Source organism: Dipteris shenzhenensis, chromosome 1 (genome assembly GCF_047967505.1).
Source record: "Dipteris shenzhenensis isolate YYH24624 ecotype China chromosome 1, Dip_SZ_1.0, whole genome shotgun sequence".
Taxonomy (NCBI): Eukaryota; Viridiplantae; Streptophyta; class Polypodiopsida; order Gleicheniales; family Dipteridaceae; genus Dipteris; species Dipteris shenzhenensis.
This window is the reverse complement of record NC_141596.1, coordinates 18,032,106-18,055,183: the sequence shown is the minus strand read 5'-3', so window position 1 is coordinate 18,055,183 and position 23,078 is coordinate 18,032,106. Positions and strand designations below refer to the sequence as shown.

The 23,078-nt window shown below is 45.0% G+C and overlaps 1 protein-coding gene across 5 annotated transcripts in view; it reads left to right on the top strand.

The window, feature by feature from the left end:
• Positions 1–295: 295 nt before the first annotated feature.
• The window catches only part of LOC147905485 (splicing factor U2af large subunit B-like), a 76,534-nt gene continuing 53,751 nt past the window's right edge, over positions 296–23,078 (top strand). The window contains exons 1-5 of one of the 5 annotated variants that reach the window (XM_087372922.1): positions 296–915; positions 1,819–1,991; positions 2,210–2,347; positions 8,961–9,031; positions 9,739–9,812. In XM_087372922.1, coding sequence (XP_087229048.1) covers positions 829–915; positions 1,819–1,991; positions 2,210–2,347; positions 8,961–9,031; positions 9,739–9,812 — 543 coding nt within the window. In that variant the 5' untranslated portion in view covers positions 296–828. The remainder of the gene's footprint in view (positions 916–1,818; positions 1,992–2,209; positions 2,348–8,960; positions 9,032–9,738; positions 9,813–23,078) is intronic. The other 4 variants (XM_087372915.1, XM_087372908.1, XM_087372929.1 and 1 more) reach the window with 4 other exon arrangements.

Genomic DNA, 23,078 nt, shown 5'->3' with positions numbered 1-23,078 from the left:
TCAATAGAGAAAAGCGAAGCACAACGATAATAATAGCGCTCGACCTCCCATGCAATTAAGAAATTCTACGGCAATAGTCTCGCGAATCCGAAAAGTTATCACTAGAATGGCCAGCCCAATTGCGGATTCCACAACTGCCACCGTTAACACTAGTAAAGCGAGTGATTAACCCATCGTATCATCCGAATAAACAGGAAATACCAGAAAGTTCGAATTAACAGCCAATAGCATCAACTCAATTAGCATCAACATAAAGGGAATCATGGAAAATGTCAAATATTTGACCATCAAATGCAATCGGCTTCACTTAAGCCTCCGTATATATGGCCCAAAACTCATCTCCTATTAGGGCAGGGATGCGTGTGCTAAGTAAGGGGTCTAGAGGTTGAAAGAAAATCAAGGGTGGTAAGTGCGAAAAGGAGGAAGAAGAAGAAGATGAAGTAAAACAAGCAGCTGCAGCAGCAGAGAACCAGCAGAGCCAGCGCTTTAGTTCGGTTATCCAGCATGCAGGGCTCCTCATGATGTTTCGACATTTTGTATTGTTCCTGCACCAGGTTGCCTTCTCAAAACACAAATTTTTTGCTCATCTCCCATTAATTATCCCACCAATTCCTCTTTTGGAAGCCCCCTGCCGGAAGACGCCTCGTCAGGTCTTCTGCACAGACTGGAGCGGCACGCTTTCTAGATCATAGAAGGATTCTTAGTACCACAGGAATTAAGAGCACGAAAAATTATTGCCGGCAAATTCGAAAAATCCTATCTTTACAGAGAAATTGCTCCTTCAGTGCTTGCATTCTTCTCAGACTTTGTGCGGTGCGTCGTTCTGCCATGGCCGGTTACGAGGACAACGGGGGATATTATGAGAATAGGAAACACGGCGATTATGGGGCTTCCAATGGAGTTAGGCATCACGAGGTGAGTTTTGTCGCTTTCAATGGTTTGTGTTTGGCAGGCTGAGGCCATGGCTGTAAGGAATTTGCATAGAAAACCTCTCTACGGGTTTGGTTGTTCGGTCTATGAATTGTTCGTCACGTGATTTTTTATGGCTGCAATTTAATCAAGCCATACCTGTGCGCCAAGAAACAGTCGTATATCGTTTATGATTGAGGTGCTTGCAGAATTCAATGATTACCGTGTATATCTATAGATTAGCTATCTGTGTAAACTAGGGTTGGCAAAATTCCTGGAGGCCGCACTATATTTAACGTAACTTGTTCGAACCAAAGCAGCCTTTGCCTTTCTATTATTTGTCTGTAGATTGGCAGGATGTCCTTATGTCACGAAAATGTTGACAGCACCATGTCTTGACAGGGAGATCATATCTGATGGTCCCCCCTGTCCTGTTCCCCTCAATTCCTACCTACTCGTGGGTGACTACCCCGTCCATCCCCATTTCCACGTACTACCTGCACCCCTGACCTGCCTGCAATGTTCGTGGGCACTGTGCACCTTAGCTCTCCTGTGCTGCCCTAGGCAGCCCATTGCTGCCTTCAGGCTGAAGGGAATTGCCCAGCAGCCCGGGGCCCACCTGACGGGACCACATTGGCCTTTTATGCTTAGTGATATTCAAGCAGCCTTACCTGCTTGGGGAGATATGAGCATTTATTAAACGTTTTGCAAGTCCTTTTTGCTCTTTGCACGTCTTCCTTAGTCTGCTTCTGTTTTCGCCAGTGAGCTCATGATGGCTTCTTGCAATTTTGCAGTTGAGACACATGAAATGAGTATCAAATGATGTTTTGTGAATGCCTCTTTTTTTTGGTGCCAATTCCTTATATGAACTATCTGAAACTTTGTTCAAATTTATGACAATTGCTGCAGCGTAGCTCTCATGACTCCCATGAGTCAAGGGGAAGGAGTCATAGGAGGGATTATGAGCGGGACAGAGATCATGAACGTAGAGATGATAGAGGCAGGAGTGAAAGAGACGAGAGAGACAGTGATCGCAGGCATCATAGAAGCCGTGATCGTGAAAGGGGTGACGATTGTTACAGGTAGTCATATTGGAACTGGACTTTGATCATGATGACATGCCAAAGTCACATAAAGAATTGTTTGTCTTATTTCTTTATAAGGATTATATGTAAATTTGCTTGTTCAATAGAATAAAGCAACAGTAATTATCGTTGCTTAGCATCACTCCACAAAATAGACGTTTTGCAGCTTCCTGATCTCTTCTTAGCAGCTACTCTACGCCATCCATTGGATGCAGGCATAGTCATGAACCTGACGGTGATCGAGAGAGAAGGCATAGACATAGATCTCGATCCAGGTCAAAGGGTAGGCCAATGGAACGTTCAAAGTCGCATTCACGGCATTCACGCTCGCAGTCTCGAGAGAGAGACAGAAGGTATATGTTGTGCTTTTTTGTTTTTTGTTTTTCTTTTTTCCATCCTTTGTGCGTTTGATTTGAAAGTTGGCAGTCCAAGCGTGTGATTGTGGCTTCAGGTTCCTTTCAGTCTTCTTCAAAGTGATGTTAGAATATCAAGATATCAAAATGCATAATTTCTTTTGTATTTCTTTGAAGAGCTTGAGAATATAGAATAAATGCCTCGTTAGGGATAAGTCATAGAAAAAGTTGAAACACTTTCCAAAGTTTGTTACACTGAAGGTCTTACCTCTCTCTTGCAACCTCATACAGCTGCAATGCCCTAGCCTTTTGTCCACAAATGGCTAGTGTCTCTCACTCAAGTCTCAGACCCTTTTTATCCTGTGTGTGTGTGCATCTGCTTCAATTTTTCTCTGAGTACTGTGCGATTGTGTTTGTGTTTCTGACTATGAAGTGACACAGGCACGACATGAATTGCTAAGCACGTCTGTCTGCCGTTTGTTGCGGTATAATGCTTTGGCTCTTGTTGATCCTGATAGCGTGTATGAGTGTCGAGGCCAGCTGCATGTCAGCTGGAGGGTCTGTAAGCTGAGCTCTGGCTTTTTCTCGAAGTGCTGCTACCTGGCGACGATGAGACAGGTCCCTAGGATGGTGTCCTCTGAGTTCCAGATCTCATTGCTGCCTCTTTATCTCCTCAATGCATCGTGGGCTGGACTCAGTGTGACCTGCATGGAGGTGTCTCCAAACCCTTATTAAGCTTCTCATCATCCCTTAGCCCTTCCTAGTGTGGGGCCCTTAGGAAATCCTTGTGTAAGGGCTGCGATATCCCCCCATCCTTGGGTGTCGTGAGGAGACCATGCTGTAACAGAGCTTCTGGATGCCTTGAACGATAAGCTTGCTGAATAGGGCCCGACTCTGCATCTTTGGATTGATAATACTGAGTGTCCCTTCAAAAAGTTAGCATTCGTTATCTTTCTGCATAGAATTAAGCAAAGACAACAACAGCGCAAATCAACGAGTAAGTAAACAAATACCATTGAACCCATCCAAGAATGTGCACACATGACCTTTTCCGCCCTTGTAAGGATGTGCTCAAAGAAAACTTCGTCACTGATTATGTGTGAAAAGCCTGATTGCCAGAGGGGATGGAAATTGTTGTTGCATAACCAAAGAGCTACAAACTACGTTCAGCTACTTACACTTTATGTCATCTGAAATATCAGCACTGCATAAAGTGTGTAGCTTCTCTCAACCCCCATGTTAAATCATTTGTCCATGCTTGATTAAGTGGTGACAAGGCGAAAACCAATCATCTTCAAACTTAGCCGATATAAATTTTCCAAGTCTTTCGCAGCTTGTTTTACTTCTTTGCCATTGTCACTTCTCTTCACAAAACACATTCCCTTGCATTAGAATTTCAAGTTCTTTACATTAGAATGTTTGCCAAAAGAATGCATATGTTTTCCTACTATTCAGTTAGGTAGTAGTTGGTAGGTTTTAGCATTTGAGGGTCGACTTGTCACGAAATTGCACGTTCCTAGAGAAATCTTGACTCTGGCCAAAGAAAGTTCACTTTAGTCAACTAGCTCAAGTTTTCTTTCCTTTATTTTACATTGCATAGTGGGGATGCCCACAAGGGACTAGGATTAGTCCAAGAACTAGAATGTATTCATTAGCTAACCTCTAATAGGTTAAAGTCTGTTGGATATTGTTTATTTGTTATGAGACCTTGGAGACTAGCCTACTTAGGATATCTCGTACACCTAGGACATTAGGCTAGTGCTATGTGCACTACTAGCCCCTAGGGGTCACTTAAACCCTCTAAATAATGACCACTATCTTGTCTCCTATTTTTCTAACACCCCTAGCGGTAATCACATCATATTACTATTGCTATAATAGGAGGCCTGTTGGGGTGGAAGGGGCAAGAGAGGTGCTGTTGAAACCAGCCTTCAGGGAAACCAAAGGGCGGTGAATGAATATTAACCACTAAGTAGTATTATTTCAGCCACTTAGAGAATGATTTCAGCAACGCAAAGAGAACACGGGGAGCTAGAGTGCTCCTGCTCAGAAACCAGACACTCGATTGGCCCCAAAACTTGGCGCCGCTTTTGGTTTTTCTTTATTCTTTTATTCAATAGTCAAAGATACAAATACAATATTACAGCAAGGATAAACTCCCTTGCACCTGTCATAAACCAGCTCATCTAACTTCCATAACTGGCAGGCATCCAACTATCTGAAACTCTAGCCAATTCCTGGTGAAAAGAGCATCCACTTCCAATACAGAAACTCTAGCAAGATGCTCTGGAAATCCACAAGAACCTTCAAGGCATAATCACCCTCTTCGGGCTGTCCTAGCATCAATTCCCAGACACACAAGGCCTGCACACAACCCGGAGCTGTTACTAGCAGCCCAACTCAGCCACACAGCTCTCACGGGCCGTCACTAATGCCAAATTTCTTGCTGTCCACCTGGATACTATAGCTGAAATTCAGCCCTAGACTAGATGACCATCGCTGAAGTCCTGGCAGAATAAGAGTCCAAGTTTCTCTATCCTTTCCCAAGTTGGCCAGCATCAACCCAAAAGCATTTGAACAGGCACACAATCCAAAGTTTACCCAGAGGAATTTGTACAGCCAGGAGCTGTTACTAGCGGCCTACCTTGGCCACACAGCTTCCCCTGCAACTATTCCTGGGGCTCCCTCAAGCCTGTGCACAACCGGCCAACAAACCACAAGGGAAATAGACAAAGGATGGCCTTTCCTGAAACCCACTGGCACATTGGAACAAAATCAGCCCACGGGCAACCATGGAATCAAGTCGCTTAGCCTTAGGCGAAATCCTTTTAGCAGTTTCTGGCAACCCGCAGTAGATGGTGAATCTTCCTGGCTGCATTAGGTAGCCTTGCATCAGCAACGAATCTTCTTGGCTGCACCCAGCAGCCCTACAACTGACTGCGAATCACCCTGGTTGCTCCAGGCAGCCCTACATCTGATTGCGAATCACCTTGGCTGCTCCCTGCCTGAAAACAAATTGCCCTGGCAGGTTGCTGACTGAAAGACGAAATTCCCTGGCAGGTCTCTAACTGAAAAACAAAATTCCTTGGCAGGTCCCTGACTGAAAAACGAAACTCCCAGGCATGTCCCTGACTGAACAACGATATTCCCAGGCAGGTCTCTGACTGAAAAACGCAATTCCCAGGTAGGTCCTTGACCGAAAAACGATTTATTCTAGAGCCTCCTTGGCACAAAAACGAATTCTCTTGGAGGCTCTTGGCACAAAAACAAATTTGCTTTGGAGCTTCTAGCAGCCCTGGCAGCTCCCTACCAGCCCATGGACTGATCTGGTATTCAATAGTTGGAATATGGAAAAAGAACTAGAACTAGAAACTGGAAATGGAAATGAAATGACAAGACTAAAAGACAAGAAATACCTTGAGAAGAGTGTAGACAAGACACAAGCTAGACTGATACATTAGAATGATGTGACCCATTGAATATATGGGCCAAAGTACAAGACATAATGCAAGAGTGTTTATGGGATAATTGTAGAAGTGCCACATGGCACACACTCAAGACATAAAGACTAGACTTAGACTTAGACTAGGAAATAGTACACTTAGTGTGCACTTATCTCCAACACCCTCCTTAAGTGGACACTAGGAGTAAGACAGAAAGACAAGACTAGAAGACAGACATAAAGACTGATAGACTGAGAGACAAGATAGAAAACATGACAGACAAAAGATCCTGAGACACCCCTCCTCAAGTGATATCCTCATATGGGTCCACAAGGGTAAGGACAAGATGGATCTAAAACAAAACACAGTCAGATTGATAGACAGATAGACAGACAGACAAGACTAGATAGACAGAAGACTGACTGTAGACAAAATAGAAAGACCAATGACACTAGAACCCCTTGACCTACATCATCGGTGGTCAAGGTGGTAGACAAGACATAGAAGTATTCAAAAAGCCCACTTCTCATCATGTAAGGAAGGAACAGCAGGATCAGCTGATGGAGACGTTGCAGCAACATGGGCTGAGGTAGATGCAGGAGCTGATGTAGAGGTTTTGGAGTAGCAGTCCCTCTCCCGGTGATTATCACGGCCACAAATGGTGCATGGATGAGCCTTGAAACAGTCCTTCTCCACATGATTAGTTTTGCCACAATGGGTGCAAGGCTTTCTTACCTTAGAACTTCCTTTCTTTGCTAAAAATGCAGTGTCAGTTACCTTTCGTAGTTGAGTTCTTTCTTCCTCTTGGAGAGCATTGATGATACCCTCAAGAGAAGGATTATTATGATACTTGAAGGTAGTGACAAGAGTATCATAGGAGTCAGGTAAGCTTTTGAGAAGCACAGCAATAGCAATATCTTCGGAGATGGGAGACTTAACTGACGCAAGCTGAACCATAAGACTGCGAAGATAATTAACATGAGAGGCTATAGTAGCTCCTTCCTGCATATGTAGATCAAAGAATGAGATCATAAGTGCAATTTTAGAGTTTTTAGATCGGGCTCCAAAAAGAGTATCCAGAGTGATCCATGCTTGAGGAGCAGACTGTATGTCGGAGATGTGATGAATGTAATCATCTCCAAGGCCGAGCAATATGATAGCATAGGCTTTGTCGTTCTTGGCAGCAACAACTTCCTCAGATGGACCTTCGGGAGTACCACGGTGAACAATGTCCCAAAGGCCTTCTTTCATAAGATGGCACTTAATTTTGATTTGCCAAGTATGAAAGTTGGACCCATTGAATTTGTCGATAGAGATGAGAGAATGAGAGGAAGATGCCATGTGGGAAGGTCTTACCGCTTGCTAAGATGCAAGGGTAGTGTCTATTCCCTTACAATATTGCAAAAATAAATGAAAGGAGAGATGCAAGAAGCCGGTTCTCTCACCACTTTGTCAAGGCCATAGCATATGACAGCCCATCGAAGCAGGAGGAACCAGCAAAAAAAGGAACTGCTGAGTAAACTGATGCTGAGCAAACTGAAAGAGGCAATGCACAGTACCTTAATCCCAAGGCAGAGGCAGAGGCGCAAAAAAGAGCGCGGTCCAGGAGATGCAGGCAGCACGAGCTTCAAGACAGTCACGAACAGATGGCGCAGATCGCGAACAGCAGCTGGAGAGGTGCGGATTCCGTACAGGTACGGATTCCGTACAGTCGTACGGACTGTACGGACAGTCTGGACTGTACTTCGAAATGTTCGTTTGTTGATGCAGGTGCAGGAGCGATAGCAGGAGCGGGAGCTGCAGCAGTGACAGCAAGAGCAGGAGCTACAGCAGCGCCAGATCTGTGCAGATCTGACGCGCAGATCTGGCAGAGAGCAGAACTGCGCAGCAGATCTGGCAGTGTAATGGCGTGCAGATCTGACGTGCAAATCTGGCAGAGAGATGGCGGGCAGATCTGCAGCGGCAGCAGGAACGGCAGCAGCGTGGCAGAGAGATGGCGGGCAGATCTGCAGCGACAGCAGGAACGGCAGCAGCGTGGAGAAGACGGGCAGAAGATGAAGATGGCGACCAGCTGAGCGGGGGAGAAATCTGAGAAGAGGCAGCTATGGCTACAGCAGACTTAGAGGAGAGAAGAGGGATCAATCTAGCTCTGATACCAAGTTGGAATATGGAAAAAGAACTAGAACTAGAAACTGGAAATGGAAATGAAATGACAAGACTAAAAGACAAGAAATACCTTGAGAAGAGTGTAGACAAGACACAAGCTAGACTGATACATTAGAATGATGTGACCCATTGAATATATGGGCCAAAGTACAAGACATAATGCAAGAGTGTTTATGGGATAATTGTAGAAGTGCCACATGGCACACACTCAAGACATAAAGACTAGACTTAGACTTAGACTAGGAAATAGTACACTTAGTGTGCACTTATCTCCAACATCAATATCCAGCAAGGTGATTTGTTAGAACAGCCCTGGGGCACTTTTCCAGCCTGTGACTTGCCTCTCCCTGTCTTTCTGTGGTCCCGAATTGTGCCTCCAAGTAAATTTCGACTTTTCTGCTTGCTTCCCAAGCTACCTTGCCTGGCCCATGGAGCTGTTTTTAGCAGTGGGATTTTTACCCCCTCTTGCCCTTCAGCTGCACTGGATCAGCCTTTTTAATCAATAAGAGGCCAAGGGTATTCAGATGTCTAGAAATTCACGCCGGTGGTGGGAGCAGCCTAGTGGAGGGTTTGTGGCACAAGATGCTGCAGTGGGTGGAGAGAAGAGGGGGGGGTGGGAGCGGGGCGAAACAGAGATGTAGGCAGCTCAAGGGAGAGAGGATGAGCTGTGGGGCCAGAAAGGCAGGCATGGAGGGGGAGAGGGGACTGAATGCAAGCTGACAGGGAGAAGAGGGAGGGTGGAGAGTTGAAAGGGAAAAGCGGTAGAGAAATGCTGGCCAAGCTTGTGAGAGGGACACCAGGGAGGGGCAATGGGCACGGAGGGAGGCCAGGCAGGTTGTTGACTTCAGACCCACCTTGTAGCTCTCTAAATTGTTGGATGACACTAGCCGAATGCTGCATAGTTCCTTCTTTACCTCAAGAAGTGCCATGAATATTACGATTTCTGGATGTTTTCTAGCTGCACTTTATTTTGAAGTTACTGCTCTGACCTTGCTGTTTTCCAGATCTTCGAAGAGGCAAAGTGGATTTGATATGGCTCCTCGAACTGCAACAGTTGCCAGTACTGCATTGCCAGGTATGCTATCAGATTTGGAGTGAGTTTGCATGGCCTCCTCGGTGTGAGCAACGCCTTTCTCTTGGCATCAATTTCTGTTTCGAGTGTCAATGAATTTGTAAGCTTATCAAACATCTAATCACACAAAGTTGAGAGAGTGAGATTCATGGTAAATCAAGTGATGTTGTTCATTACTTTTTGAGGTTCAAAATGGGCACTGAAGAAGATCATTTGTTGGTTTGCTTGTGGTTGTCTGGTTGTTTGTCGTCTCTTGTTGTTGTTGCTTGTTTTTTAAGTGCGGAAGGCATGACGAGCCATCTGGCCTTTACACCGGTGTTCCCTACCATGGTTCATATGTGCAACGAGGATTAAAGGCAGACATGTCAGTTTATTCATCATCATATATACTCTGCAACTTCTTCCTTTTTGGCCTTTTAGTTTCCTAATGTTTATGCACAATCGAAGGAACTTCTTAATTGTAACCTTTAATAAATAGCTTTGCAATTAGTAGGAGATTTCTTTGTTCTTGTTATAATACCGTTGCAAAACTAATCTTGCAATTTCTGCCAGGAATAAAGTTGTGCTACCTTGCTTACATACAGATTTAAGGGTATCTGTACTTTATCAGGCAGCATATATTCTTTGCTTTGGATAAAGCAGTAGAGATTGTGAAAATTTCCATATTTCTTGTATAACCAAACTAATGGATATGAGCCCATGAAGTGCAGGCCAGCTAGCAGGGCTGCCTCAGGCCATTCCTGGACTCTTTACAGGCAGTTTGTTTCCCTTTGCTGGACCTCAGGTATACATGTGGAGCTAATGTGACCTCCTGTGTCATATAATATATCGGTGTGTTGATTTATAATAAAAGGGCTCAACACTGTTAAGGATTCCATGTTTGAGGACTCCGTTTGTAAACTCAATGATCTTCTGTGGAAAAATATCTTGTATATGGAAGTTGTCTTGATGGAAGGGAGCTCTTAGTAGCCACCCAAGTAAGGAATTATGAAACCATAGCTACCATATATTGCATAGGAGGTAATTGTTATTAGTATCCAATAAGGTAGCTACCAGCGAATGCTGTTCCCCCTTTGTAGAACTTAGGAATTGTGTCCCAGAAAGTCTGCATTCGCGAAACACCATTACACCCTTAAATGTCGGGAATACACTCCGGATCATTCTGGAACATTCAGGAATGCCAGAACACCGTGTTTCGCCCTACAATTTGTACTTTCCACTCCCATTTCCTACACTACTCTCCAGCCTACTCAACTCTCCCTTCGGCTCTTCCAGCCTCTCCTACCCTGCACTCTCCTACCTTGGTCCCTTACTAAAGGTTAGAGTTGTAAAAGTGCAAAACTTCTGCATGTTGGTATATTTATCATATAATGACATGTCATATGACATGGTGTTCCAGGCTGACGTCCCCCTTTCCTGAAACATGGCATCCCACCTTCTCGGAGCATTCTCGATCCTTGGTAACTGTTCTATTAAACACATCAATTTTAACTGGCCACCTTGTATGCCAAGCCTTCAACTTCTTTGTTAACCTGAAAGATACTGCCACTCTATTGTTGGGGTAAAGGCACATTGCCAACCCTTCATTAAAGATAGGACACCTATGACTGTCTTAAGATAGTCATAGGGTAAACCTAATCCTAATAAAAACAAATGAGTTTGTGGTGTGGCTCATCACTTCACACCCGCACACCTTGAGTCCTCTCTCTCTCTCTCTCACTCTCTCCCTCTTGCTCTCATTCCCCCTTGAGTCCCTTTCAACTAGTATCAGAGCCACCTTTTCCCTTCCCCCCTTCGACCTCTACATAGCCAGCGCCGTACGGACGTACGACGTCCGTACAGCCGTACGGACGGACGGACTTCGAGCGGCTGATCAAGGCGCAAACGCGGGCATCGAGCGTGGGCACGGGAGCAGCGCGGGCGCGGGCTGTGGCGTGGGCACGGGCGCAGCTCGGGAGCGGGCACGGGCTGTGGCGCGGGTCGCGGGCTGTACAGCAGCAGGGCGGCGCCGCATCAAGCCAGCAGCCAGCTAGCAGCTGCTACTAGCTGCTAAGCCCTTTGGGCGTCGCGCAGTCTACACAAGGGAGACCGTACGCAGTCGTACGGACTGCCGTACGGTCGTACGGACGACGCCGTCGTACCTGCAGGGAACTTCAACAGGGCAAAATTTTCGAAAAAATTTTTTCCCCCCTTTTCTGGGATTCCGTACACTGCGCAGGTACAGTAAGTACAGCAGGTGCAGATTGGTTTTTGTTTGGGGAAGAAAGAGAGGTGAAAGCGCATTCTGCTCTTCATTCCTCTTGATTCAGGGTCATTTTTCAGTTCACAAAACTGTGTTATCTTGACAGTACAGCAAGTACTTTCATTCATCTTGTGCTTGAGGTGAAGAGAACCACAGTGTGTGGTTGATTGCACAGCTATTTTGTTCTGGGAAGGTAATGCCTTGATTTTGCAAGAGGACATATGCTTTTACTGGGTTTGAATCTCAGTTTCCGGGTGAGCAGATCATAGGGCTTTTGACCGGAAGGTGATGCATTGTATGCCTTGAGGCAGTGTGGTGCCAGAGAGCACACATTTGTCTTGATTTCCGCAGTGTCGAGGTGACATTTTCTTGCAGGTCACATTTCTTGTGCAACACTCAGAGAACCTCAGTTGAGCCACGCTTGGCCAGGGCGCATCGAGTTTACTCGGTCCCTAACTGTCCATCGTTGACAGTGCTCAAAAGGTTCCTCATTGAGTGTTTGTACGTTGGGATCTGTGTATGTCATTTCTACACAGGGCAGTATATGCATTACACTGGTGGATGATTTTGTCAGAGAGATTTTCATATTGCATGCTACCTCAGTGTTGAGGTGTTCTTCACTTGGTTCAGGTGTCAGATCAAGGGGCTTTTGCCCAGATGTTGTTTGATAGCACTTGGGTCACCGACAGAGATCTTCAGATGCATTTTATCCCCTTGGCAGAAGCCTTGGCAGAAGGGTGATTGCTTGGGATTTATCCCATTTTTCTGTTGCAGGTTTTGTGACAGGCTGAAGTGTCATTTTTTTTTTGGGTGTTTGCCAAGTGGTTTATGCATATTAACTCAGTGCAATACCTCATCTGAGGTGGGAGAAGTGATCAGTACAGTCAGTACAGCAGTGTTTGTGCTTTGTCAGATGATTATGCACTGTTAAGCACTTGTTGAGCAGCTGCAGCAGTCTGAAATTACTGTTTTTATGCCTCTTTGAGCTCGGTACAGTGTGTCAGAAGGTACAGTATTTGCAGGGTCATTTACTGTTTTGCTGCAGATTTTCCTGACAGTAAAAAACAGCACCATTGAGAGTGCTTCTGGCTCTTGAATAGAGCAGGTTTTTTCTGAGAAATCAGAATTTTTTATTCAGTCTTTTTTTACTTCCAGGGAGTCAGGTACTTTCCTTATCTGATATGGCATCAGGGGGAAGTGATTCTTCAATTCTGAACATAAAGAAACTGGAAGGAGCACACAACTATGCATTATGGGCAGAACAGTGCTTGAATGTACTTCTGTTAAAGAAGATTGCTAAGCCCATAAGGGTGAAGGGTGTCAAGCCATTTGACATGGCAGCTGATGACTGGGAAGAGCTTGATTTGTCTGCAAGGGCAGCTATCATGCTCACTATTTCAGACACTCTTGTGTTCAATGTTCAGGCTGAAAAGACCTCTTATGGTCTATGGCAAAGGCTAGAAGAATTGTATGCCCAAAAGAGCTTAGCCAGTAAGGTTTATTGGCTGAAGAAGCTGGTTGATCTTCGCATGAAGGAAGGTACAGCTATGACCTCACACTTGAGTGAGTTCAATGCCATCTTTACACAGCTGATTGCACAGGGGTTGAATCTTGATGAGGAGTTCAAGGCTACTTTCTTGTTGTGTACCCTCCCTGAGAGTTGGGACACTTTCAAGACCACCCTGTCTAATTCAAATGTCACTCTTATATATGCTGATGTAGAGAGCTCTCTCCTTATGGAGGAGATGAGCAGGAAGAATAATGCGGGCAGCAAGTCTTCAAATGCTTTGCAAGTACAGGATAGAGGCAGGACTCAGCAGAAGGGGAGATCTGCTAGTAAGTCCAAATCCCGAAGTCAGTCCCGTGGTAAAAAGGAAATTGAATGCTTTTATTGTGGCAAGAAGGGACATGTGAAGTCTAAGTGCTTCAAGTTCATACGGGATCAGAAAGCCAAGAAGGCTGAAACAAAGGATGCAGGAAATGCAAGCAAGGCAAAGGCAAGGCCAAGGCAGATGACTTGGATGCAGTGAATGTTGCAGCAGAGGACAGTGACAGTGACATACATGATGTTTTATGCTCTTCTGCTGTAATAGCACATGCCTTGGTTATTGATGGTCACGACATGCACACCTGGCTCTTGGATTCAGGTGCCTCTTTTCATGTTACTCCTCATAGGGAGTGGTTTACTTCCTACACAGGTACTCATGGAGTTGTTCATCTTGGGAACAACTATGCATGTCAGATTGCAGGGATTGGCAGTATACAGATAGTATTTCCTGATGGACGCATATTCATGCTTGATGGTGTCCGCCATGTGCCGCAAATCAAGAAAAATCTGATTAGCACTGGCTTGTTGGATGACAGTGGTTACCACACCACATTTGGGGATTCCAAATGGGTGATTATTGATGGCCAGGTTGTAGTGGCTGAGGGTTATAAGAGTGATACCTTGTACCCTCTTTATGTTTCCAGTGTGGGTAATCATGTTGTTGCCATAACCGAGCTGCCAAAGGTTTCATTGTGGCATAGCCGGTTGGGACACATGTCTGTTAAAGGAATGCAAGAACTGTCACGTTTGGGTTATCTGCCGCCTCTTTCTTTTCCAGATTTGCCTACTTGTGATCATTGTATATTTGGCAAGCATTCTGTGACTCCTCATAAGAGGAGAACTCCCCAGAAAAGAGCACCACTTGATCTAGTGCACACTGACTTGTGTGAGATGCCACAGTTATCACTAGGGGGTGCAAAATATTTTATTACTTTCATTGATGATGCCACACGCAAAGTGTGGGTCTATTTCTTGAAGCATAAGGGAGATGCCTTAGATGCTTTCAAGAAGTTTGTCGCTCAGGTTGAGAATCGGGGACAGGTCGCAGGCTGAAATGCCTCAGGTCCGATAATGGGGGTGAGTATGTGTCACATGCTTTTGTGCAGTTTTGCCAAGCTAAGGGCATCAAACAGGAACTCACAGCCCCTCATAATGCATCTCAAAATGGTGCAAGTGAGCGTATGAATCGAACTATTCAGGAGAAGGTTCGATGTATGTTGTCTTATGCTGCAATACCCCATGGCTTTTGGGCAGAAGCCGTGCAAACAGCAGTTCACATTATTAACAGGTCGCCAAACAAGGCTTTGGAGTTGAAAGTGCCAGAAGAGGTGTGGTCTGGCAAGCCACCTTCATATAAGCACTTACGTGTATTTGGCTGCGAGTGCTTTGCTCATGTACACAAAGAACTACGCACCAAACTGGATCCAAAGTCTATCAGATGCATCTTTATGGGTTATGGTAACGAAGGTGAAATGGGGTACAGATTATGGGATCCCGTTAAACGGAAGATTATACGCAGCAATGATGTCATCTTTAAAGAGGATAGTGTACACAAGGAACCCGTGCAACCTGTGGAATACAGGAGGGTTATTTATGATGATGTTGGACAGCAAAGAATGCCCATTTATATGCAGCAGCAGCCTGCTGCAGATAACCCTGTTCAAGAGGGTATACAGGCTGAAAATCAGCCAGATAATTTTGCCAATGATGCACCACTAGATATGCCAGCAGATGGGGCTGTAGAACAGCCAGATATAGTGGTACAGCCACCCGTCATGCATGAAGAACAGGCTGCACAGCAGCCTAATCTGGAACATTTTGTTAGGAGGAGCACCCGTGTACAACGGCCTCCTGCCAGGTTTGTTCCAGGAGCCAATAATGTGGCTGATTTTATCATGCTGACAGATTGTGGTGAGCCTTCCAGCTTCAAGGAAGCTATGGGAAGAACAGAGAAAAAGAAGTGGGAGAAAGCCATGCAGTCAGAAATGGACTCCCTACTTCAGAATGATACATGGGACTTGGTGCAGCTACCTGTAGGCAGAAAGGTTTTGCCATGCAAGTGGGTTTACAAAGTCAAAGTGGATTCAAATGCTTTACCTAGGTATAAGGCCAGATTGGTTGCCAAGGGATTTAAGCAGGAGAAGGGCATTGACTTTGATGAGATCTTTTCCCCTGTAGTCAAGATGACTACTTTGAGAGCAGTGTTAGCTCTTGTTGCTCATGACGACATGGATTTATGTCAGATGGATGTGAAGACAGCCTTTCTTCACGGAGATCTCCATGATGAGATCTATATGAGTCAGCCAGAGGGATATGCTGTTAAAGGGAAAGAGCAGCTTGTGTGTAAGCTCAAGAGGAGCTTGTATGGACTCAAGCAGGCGCCAAGAGAATGGTACAAGAAGTTTGATGCCTTCATGCAGTCCCAAGGGTATCATAGGTGTGAGACCGATCATTGCTTGTACACCAAACGGGCAAAGGATGGCAGTTTGATGCTACTCATTCTATATGTGGATGACATGCTTATTGCCAGTAAATCTCAGCATGAGATTAGTGCTTTGAAGAAACAACTGCACAAGTCTTTTGACATGAAAGACTTGGGTGATGCAAATCATATTCTTGGCATGCGGATTACTCGTGACAGGTCCAAGGGACTTTTGTTTCTGTCACAAAAGGAGTATATTGACAAAGTACTGCAGAGGTTTAAAATGGAGGGAGGGAAGTCTATTAGTACCCCGTTGCCTCCACATTTAAAACTCAGCAGTAAGGACAGCCCCAGATCAGATGATGATAAGGCTGAAATGGCCAAGGTTCCGTATGCATCTGCAGTTGGATCTTTGATGTATGCCATGGTTGCCACTCGTCCGGATATTGCTTTTGCGGTGGGAGTCATCAGCAGGTATATGGCAAATCCAGGCAAGCGGCACTGGGAAGCAATGAAAGGTGTCTTGAGGTATCTCAAGGGTACCAAAGACTTGTGCATATGCTATGGTAGGCAGGATGCATTGGTGCATGGTTTTACAGATTCAGACTAGGCAGGGAATGCAGATAACCGGAAGTCTACTACCGGTTATATTTTCACATTTGCAGGAGGTGCTATATCATGGGTGTCTCGGTTGCAGAAATGCGTTGCACTGTCAACCACTGAAGCTGAATATGTTGCAGCCACTGAGGCCTGCAAGGAAGCAATATGGCTTACTCGGCTGGTGGGAGATTTGGGCATTACAGGAGATATGCCAGTTTTGCATTGTGATAGTCAGAGTGCTATCATGTTGGCAAAGAATCCGGTCTTTCATCAGAAGACCAAGCACATAGAAGTGAAATATCATTTCATCAGGGAGGTACTGAAAGACAAGCGACTTGAGCTTGTGAAAGTGCATACTGATGATAATCTTGCAGATTTGCTCACTAAGAGCTTGCCTACAGAGCGGTTTGCACATTGCCGCCACATCATGGGATTAGGATGAGACCATTCTTATTTTATGGTCTTGTATACAGTAACTGTATATTGCTGTAATTTTTATTCTTTTCTCCCCTCTAGGCACATTGGCCTTTAGGTGGGAGGTTGTTGGGGTAAAGGCACATTGCCAACCCTTCATTAAAGATAGGACACCTATGACTGTCTTAAGACAGTCATAGGGTAAACCTAATCCTAATAAAAACAAATGAGTTTGTGGTGTGGCTCATCACTTCACACCCGCACACCTTGAGTCCTCTCTCTCTCTCTCTTACTCTCTCCCTCTTGCTCTCATTCCCCCTTGAGTCCCTTTCATCTATGACATCCACGTATCACTCCATTAGTGTGCATGTCTGTCTTGTGCACAGATGCTCACATATATCATGTACTATAGGTAAATCTCTCTCTGGACTTTAATGTGTCTCTGTGTATACCACGAGGTCGTTCCCTTGGAAGGTGCCACGAAATCCGGGTGCCAACAAGAGGCATGTAGACTGCCACGTGCCTATGGCCCTAGCTTCCATGACTTCCTGGAGTCCCGTTTGGTACACTCTATTTTCATGTGTGTCAGCTCTTCATTAAAGTAGACAGGGGTCCCGTTCAAGCTACCCCTCCTTGGTTTTGGCATCCTCAAACTTGATTTACCATATTTTCAAACTCCATGTCTCTTTGTTGTGGTGGGAGAGGGTGAGGGGGAAAAAAAGGGCCGGGGGGGGGGGGGGAGGTGGGGAGAGGAGGGGAGGGGGTGTGGGAGGGAGGAAGGAAGCAGGGGAGGGAGCAGGACGGGAGATGTGAGCAGGGGCGGGGTGGGGGGAGGGGGAGAGGGAGAGGGAGGGGAAGGAAGGAAAGAAATAACATCTACTGAATTTGTGACCATCATCAGGTTGAAATTTGTTATTTGGAGTTGTTGCTTGTCCACTTGTTTTGATTTTTGGACTCCAATGCCTTTGAAAAAGAGAGGGAGGAAGGAGAAAGAGGGGGGGGGGAGACGAATTTCGTTGTGTGTGTGATGATGAGTTGATGTAACTTGTATTGGTTCTGGACTTCAATTTCTTTTGAAAATTTTTTTTGGAGGGGGGGGGGGAAGTGGTTTTGGGGGGGATTCGGTCTTTTAATACATCTTTTCTAAGGTGTTTATTTATGCTCTAAAGTCTTACACAGTTTTAGTATTTGGCCTTTAACCTTGTTAAAAATTGGCCTTTCTTTTGAGGTTGCGTTTTAATTGGTTCTATACTGCAAAATTATTTGAATTGGAGGCTTCTAATTAAGCAGTGCTAGAGGAGAGCCAGAAGGGGTGTGTGGAGATGGAAAGTATGATGTGAAATTTGCAAGTAAATGAAGCTGTAGCTAGAAGGTGTCCAGGCAAAAAGGGCTGTGGATAGAGGCTGCCAAAAATAAGAGCTAGAGGTTGAAAAAAAAATGTTTGCATGCTCTGGCTAGGGCAAGAAGCATTGTGAATGCACGAATGCCCCTTAATGTTAGAGGCACCTCAAACCAACCTTGCTATGGAGTTGTGTTTTTAGAGGATGTTGTGTTTTTAGAGGATGAGTTTGGGCGTGCTCTTGGATTCATCTAGATTGTAAGAAATCCTAGATTTACTATATTTAGAAATGTGCTAAGGAACAGAAAGGAGACTGAGATAGCAGAGAACAAGGAATAATTGTATTGCTTGAATGTCTGTAGTGTAGATGTTGTGTGTCATCCATACAATTGGGCCTCTCTTTTATAGAGAGTGAAGAGTCACACATGAAAAGGTGTGTACTCCAAAGGGTATGTGCATAAAGAGGTGTGTACCCCTTGTGAAGGGTGTGACCCTTGATGAGAGGGTACATTACAATAGAAATGTCTCTTCAATAGAGTGTCTCTTGTGAAGGGTTGTGCCTCATAGGAAGTGTCCCGTCGAAAGGGCATACCCTTCCACAAGTGTCCATTCATCAAACCATCCATAAGTCTGGAAATAGAGAAAGGAATACGTCACAGATCGTGACATCCCCTCCCACTCAAAAGAAGACCCTGGTGGAGATAATGAATGATGTAGAAAATATCACTGTAAATTCTGAAAATACTGCTGTAAAATGTCAGGGTACTGCTGTAAGTCTTCATCAGATTGCCAAGTAGCGTCGGAGTCGTCCAGATCTCGCCAAAGAACAAGGAATTCCGTGATAAGTCGATGTTGAGTCTCTCGTTGTCGATGGTTCAGAATACGCTCAGGAATAAGGAGAACATAATCGTCTTCGATTTCTGGGACATAATCACCTGCAGGAGGAACTGCTTCATCGCCTGGAATGTACGTCTTTAGCCAAGAAATATGAAACGTTGGATGGATTTTACCCCATGATGGTGGTAATTCCAATTTGTAACTTAAAGATGAATTTTTCTTGACGATCCGGAAAGGTCCATAGTATCTTGGTCGCAACTTAGGAAACACAGACTTAACCGTCTTATAGCGATGTGGGGCTACAAATAATAGCACCCTGTCACCAGTGTCAAATTCCAAGTGACGTCTATGTTTGTTGGTAGACCGTTGATACCGCTCTTGCACTTTTCGCATATGATCCCTGACTTGGAGTAGAATGTCTTGCATTTCTTGAACCAGTTGATCAGCTAGGGCCACTCGATATTGAAGTACAAAATTCGTTGGTACAATCGGAGTGTGTCCATAAGCTGCTTGGAATGGAGTCATGCTGATGGCACTATGGAAAGAGTTATTATAAGCAAACTCAAGGAGTGGTAGATACTCTTCCTAGGTTGCGAGGCGTGACTGAATATAATGTCGAAGCATTTCTTCCAGAACTTGGTTGACTTTTTCAGTCTGGCCATCTGATTCTGGGTGGTAGGCTGAACTGAACAGTAGAGTTGTACCCAAAGATTCGAACAGTGAAATCCAAAAGTGACTGGTAAACTTAGGATCTCTGTCGGATATGATATTCTTGGGTAATCCATGGTGTCGGAAGATGTGTTGTATGAAGAGTTTGGCTATGTCCGGAGCCTGTGCACTGCTTTTGCAAGCAACAAAGTTTTCCATTTTGGACAATCGATCAACAATTACCATAATCTGAGTGTTACCTCTAGAGGATCATGGTAGTGTTGTAATGAAATCCATGGAAATACTTTCCCACCTTTCAGTTGGAACTGGAAGAGGCTAAAGAAGTCCTGTTGGAAGTCGTCGGCTTGCTTTCATTTGTTGACAAGATAAGCAAGATGTAACCATTTTGATGACGTCGCTTTTCATCTGAGGCCAGTAGTATGTTGCACTGAGTAACCGATAAGTCTTATTGATGCCTGGATGGGCAGCATAAGGAACTACATGATGCTCTTTTAACAAAAGACGTCGAACATCCTTGTCATGTGGTACACAGACGCGATCTTGATAGTACAGAAGGTCGTCCGTATAAGAATAGGATGAGAAAATCTTCTGTTCGGAAGTCGAAGGTTGATCTTTTAAAAGAACTTGTACTGCTGTGCCGAAGTCTTTATTATTGAAATACTTCCCTTTGAATGAATTCGGAACATCCACAGATAATGTAGAGATTACCATAGCTGATGCGAGAGGTAACCTGCTGAGAGCATCTGCAACTACATTGCGTAGTCCTGGAATGTACTCAATGGTCATGTGGAAATTGGCCAGAAACTCAACCTAGCGTGCTTGTCGAGCGTTCATGACTGGCTGAGTAAAGATATACTTTAAAGAGTGATGGTTTATTTTGACCACAGAGTCGGCTCCCATGAGATAATGTTTCCAAGAGCGATCAGCATGTACAACGGCAAGAAACTCCTTATCATAAACCGGGTATCGGGTTTGGATATCAGAATGTTTATGGCTGTCAAAAGCAATAACTCTGCCTTCTTGCATCAAGATTGCTATTGTAGCGATGTCGGAAGCGTCGGTCATGACCTCAAATGGAAGGTTTGGGTCAGCAATAGCCATAACTGGTGTGGTCGTGAGTGCTTGCTTGATTTGTTGGAAACTATACTCTGTTTCGGGAAGCCATTGAAAAATTGCTGTGCTTTTCAATAACTCGGACATAGGAGCTGCGATTTCGGAAAACTGATACACCTTTGTATGGTAGAAGTTTGCCAATCCGAGAAAAGAGCGGACATCATGAACATTCTTAGGAGTAGGCCAGTTTCTGATTACCTCGACCTTCTTGGGATCCACAGAGATGCCTTGAGCTGAAATAACATGTCCCAAATATTCGAGTTGGGTTTTGAAGAACTCACTCTTCTCAATGTTGATGTAGAGAGAATTTGCGCGGAGAACTTCAAAAACTTGGTGAAGATGTTGTTTGTGCTCAAGTAGGGATCTACTGAAAACGAGGATGTCGTCGAGGTAAACGATGACGAACTTATCGAGGAAAGGCGTGAAGATGTCGTTCATTAGTGTCATGAATGTGGCCGGGGCATTGTTTAACCCAAAAGGCATGACCAAACATTCATAGTGTCCATACTTTGTTCGAAAAGCTGTCTTGTACTCATCGCCTTCTCGTATGCGAATTTGATGATAACCTGAACGAAGATCAATCTTTGAGAATTGTGTTGCATGTAGAAGTTGATCGAAGAGGTCATCGATGCGAGGCAATGGATACTTGTTTTTTATAGTGAGCTTGTTGAGGGCTTGGTAGTCGATGCAGAGGCGCATTGACTTATTCTTTTTTTCCACAAGTAGTACAGGAGATCCGAAAGGGCTGCGACTGGGCCAAATGTGACCTTTGTCGAGTAGTTCGGTGACCTGTCTTTGGATTTCTTCATTTTGAGTGTGAGAAACCTGATAAGGAGGTTTCGACGGTGGATTACTGCCGGGAATAAGTTCAATTGGGTGATCCACTAGTCGTCCAGGTGGTAATCGCTTTGGCAATTCCTGTGGAAAAATATCCAGGTAAGGCTGGAAAAAAGGTGGTATTCAGGAGGATCCTTAGTTGGTGTCTCCTCTACTGCCGTAACCAACAGAAGTGAAGTCTTTACTTGGCGTTTACGAACCCACTTCTTTACTTGTAGGGCAGAGGCAACTGGGGTTGAAGGAGAGTCCCTAGAACCAGTTAGCTCAATAAGTTTTCCTTGGTGGACAAATTGGATAGTATGGCTGCGAAAACTGATTGATGGATCATAGTCGTAGAGCCACTGTTGTCCGAGTATGACATCGTACCGAGAAAGAGGCATGATGTCGCAGTTCAACTTGTCCGTATAATGTTGGATGCGAAAAGACAAGTTTTTGATTCTGGTGTTGCACAAGAAGGTAGTTCCATTTGCGAGTTCAATCTAATAGTCCGTGAGACTAGGACTGGTGGTCAACCGAAGTTTGTCGACCATAGAACTAGCTAGGAAATTATGAGAACAGCCACTGTCGATGAGGATAGTGACCATTGTGCCACGAATCGATCCTTGAACACAAAGTACATGAGTGGCCAGGGAAGGTTCGGGGTTGCTGGCAAGGCTCAGGTGAATGGTATTCGCCATTCGAACAGCTTTGCCTTTCTTGTCTTGTGCTGGGGTAGCATCTTCTCTTTGGGAAGTGCTAGGTTCCATATTGGAATTTTGCTTTGGTCGCTTGGGACAATCGAACCATCTATGGTCCCCTGTACAGATGGTACAAAGTCCTTTTGTGCTAGAGTTGTTCTTCTTGTCAGTGGCCGCACCTTTATGTTGGGGATGTCGGTAATGACTTTGTGAAGAAGAAGAGGCGCGATCCTTGGAGCAGTGCTTCTGTTGGAATCCAGCATATGATTTCTGAGTCTTCTGGGGATCTTGAGACCGTCGCTGACCTTGATTATCGGAGTTTTTTCGAAACCTGGTGTTATCTTGAGGGCGAGCATCTTTGGCTAGAGGAGAGTTCTGTGTGCGATTAGCACTCTGCTTCCCTGTATTTTGGAAATCTGTAATGCGCTCTGCGTAAGCAATAGCGCCAGCTATGGTGGTGATGTTTGCTTTAAGGACATCAATGCGTAACGAGGGATTGAGGCCTGAGATGAAAGCATGAAGGCGATCATCCTCAGTTAAACCATCAATCTCCAGCACCAATGTGGTGAGCTGAGAGATGTAGGAAGACAGGGAGCCCGTTTGCTCCAACTGTCGGAGTTTTGAACGTGCTTGGAAGTCCGCATTGGCAGGTATGAATTGCTTGCGGAGCACGTGTACAAAACGTTCCCATGTTAACACACTTTTGCCGTCCTTTACGCGTCTTTGCCACCATAGAAAAGCTGTATCCTTGAGGAGGGAGGCTGCCAAGGCGATCTTTTTGCCTTCAGTGAGGTCAACAGTATCAAAATACATGCGCATTTTTGCGAGCCATTGGTCAACTGTTCGACGATTGCGTTGACCAGTGTAGGCTTCCGAAAGTTTGATGTCAAGTCTTTTAGTTTTGGAAGCTTGAAGTAAACGGTAGAGGGCACGTAGTTCAGTGTTTTCTACCTCTGGTGGGAATGAATCCGCATAGTCGTCTGGTTGCGTCACGTCATCCTCTGTATGTGTGGTACTGCGAGACTCTTGAAGTTGTTGAACTTTCTGGACCAAGTCGGAGATGCTGTCCTGA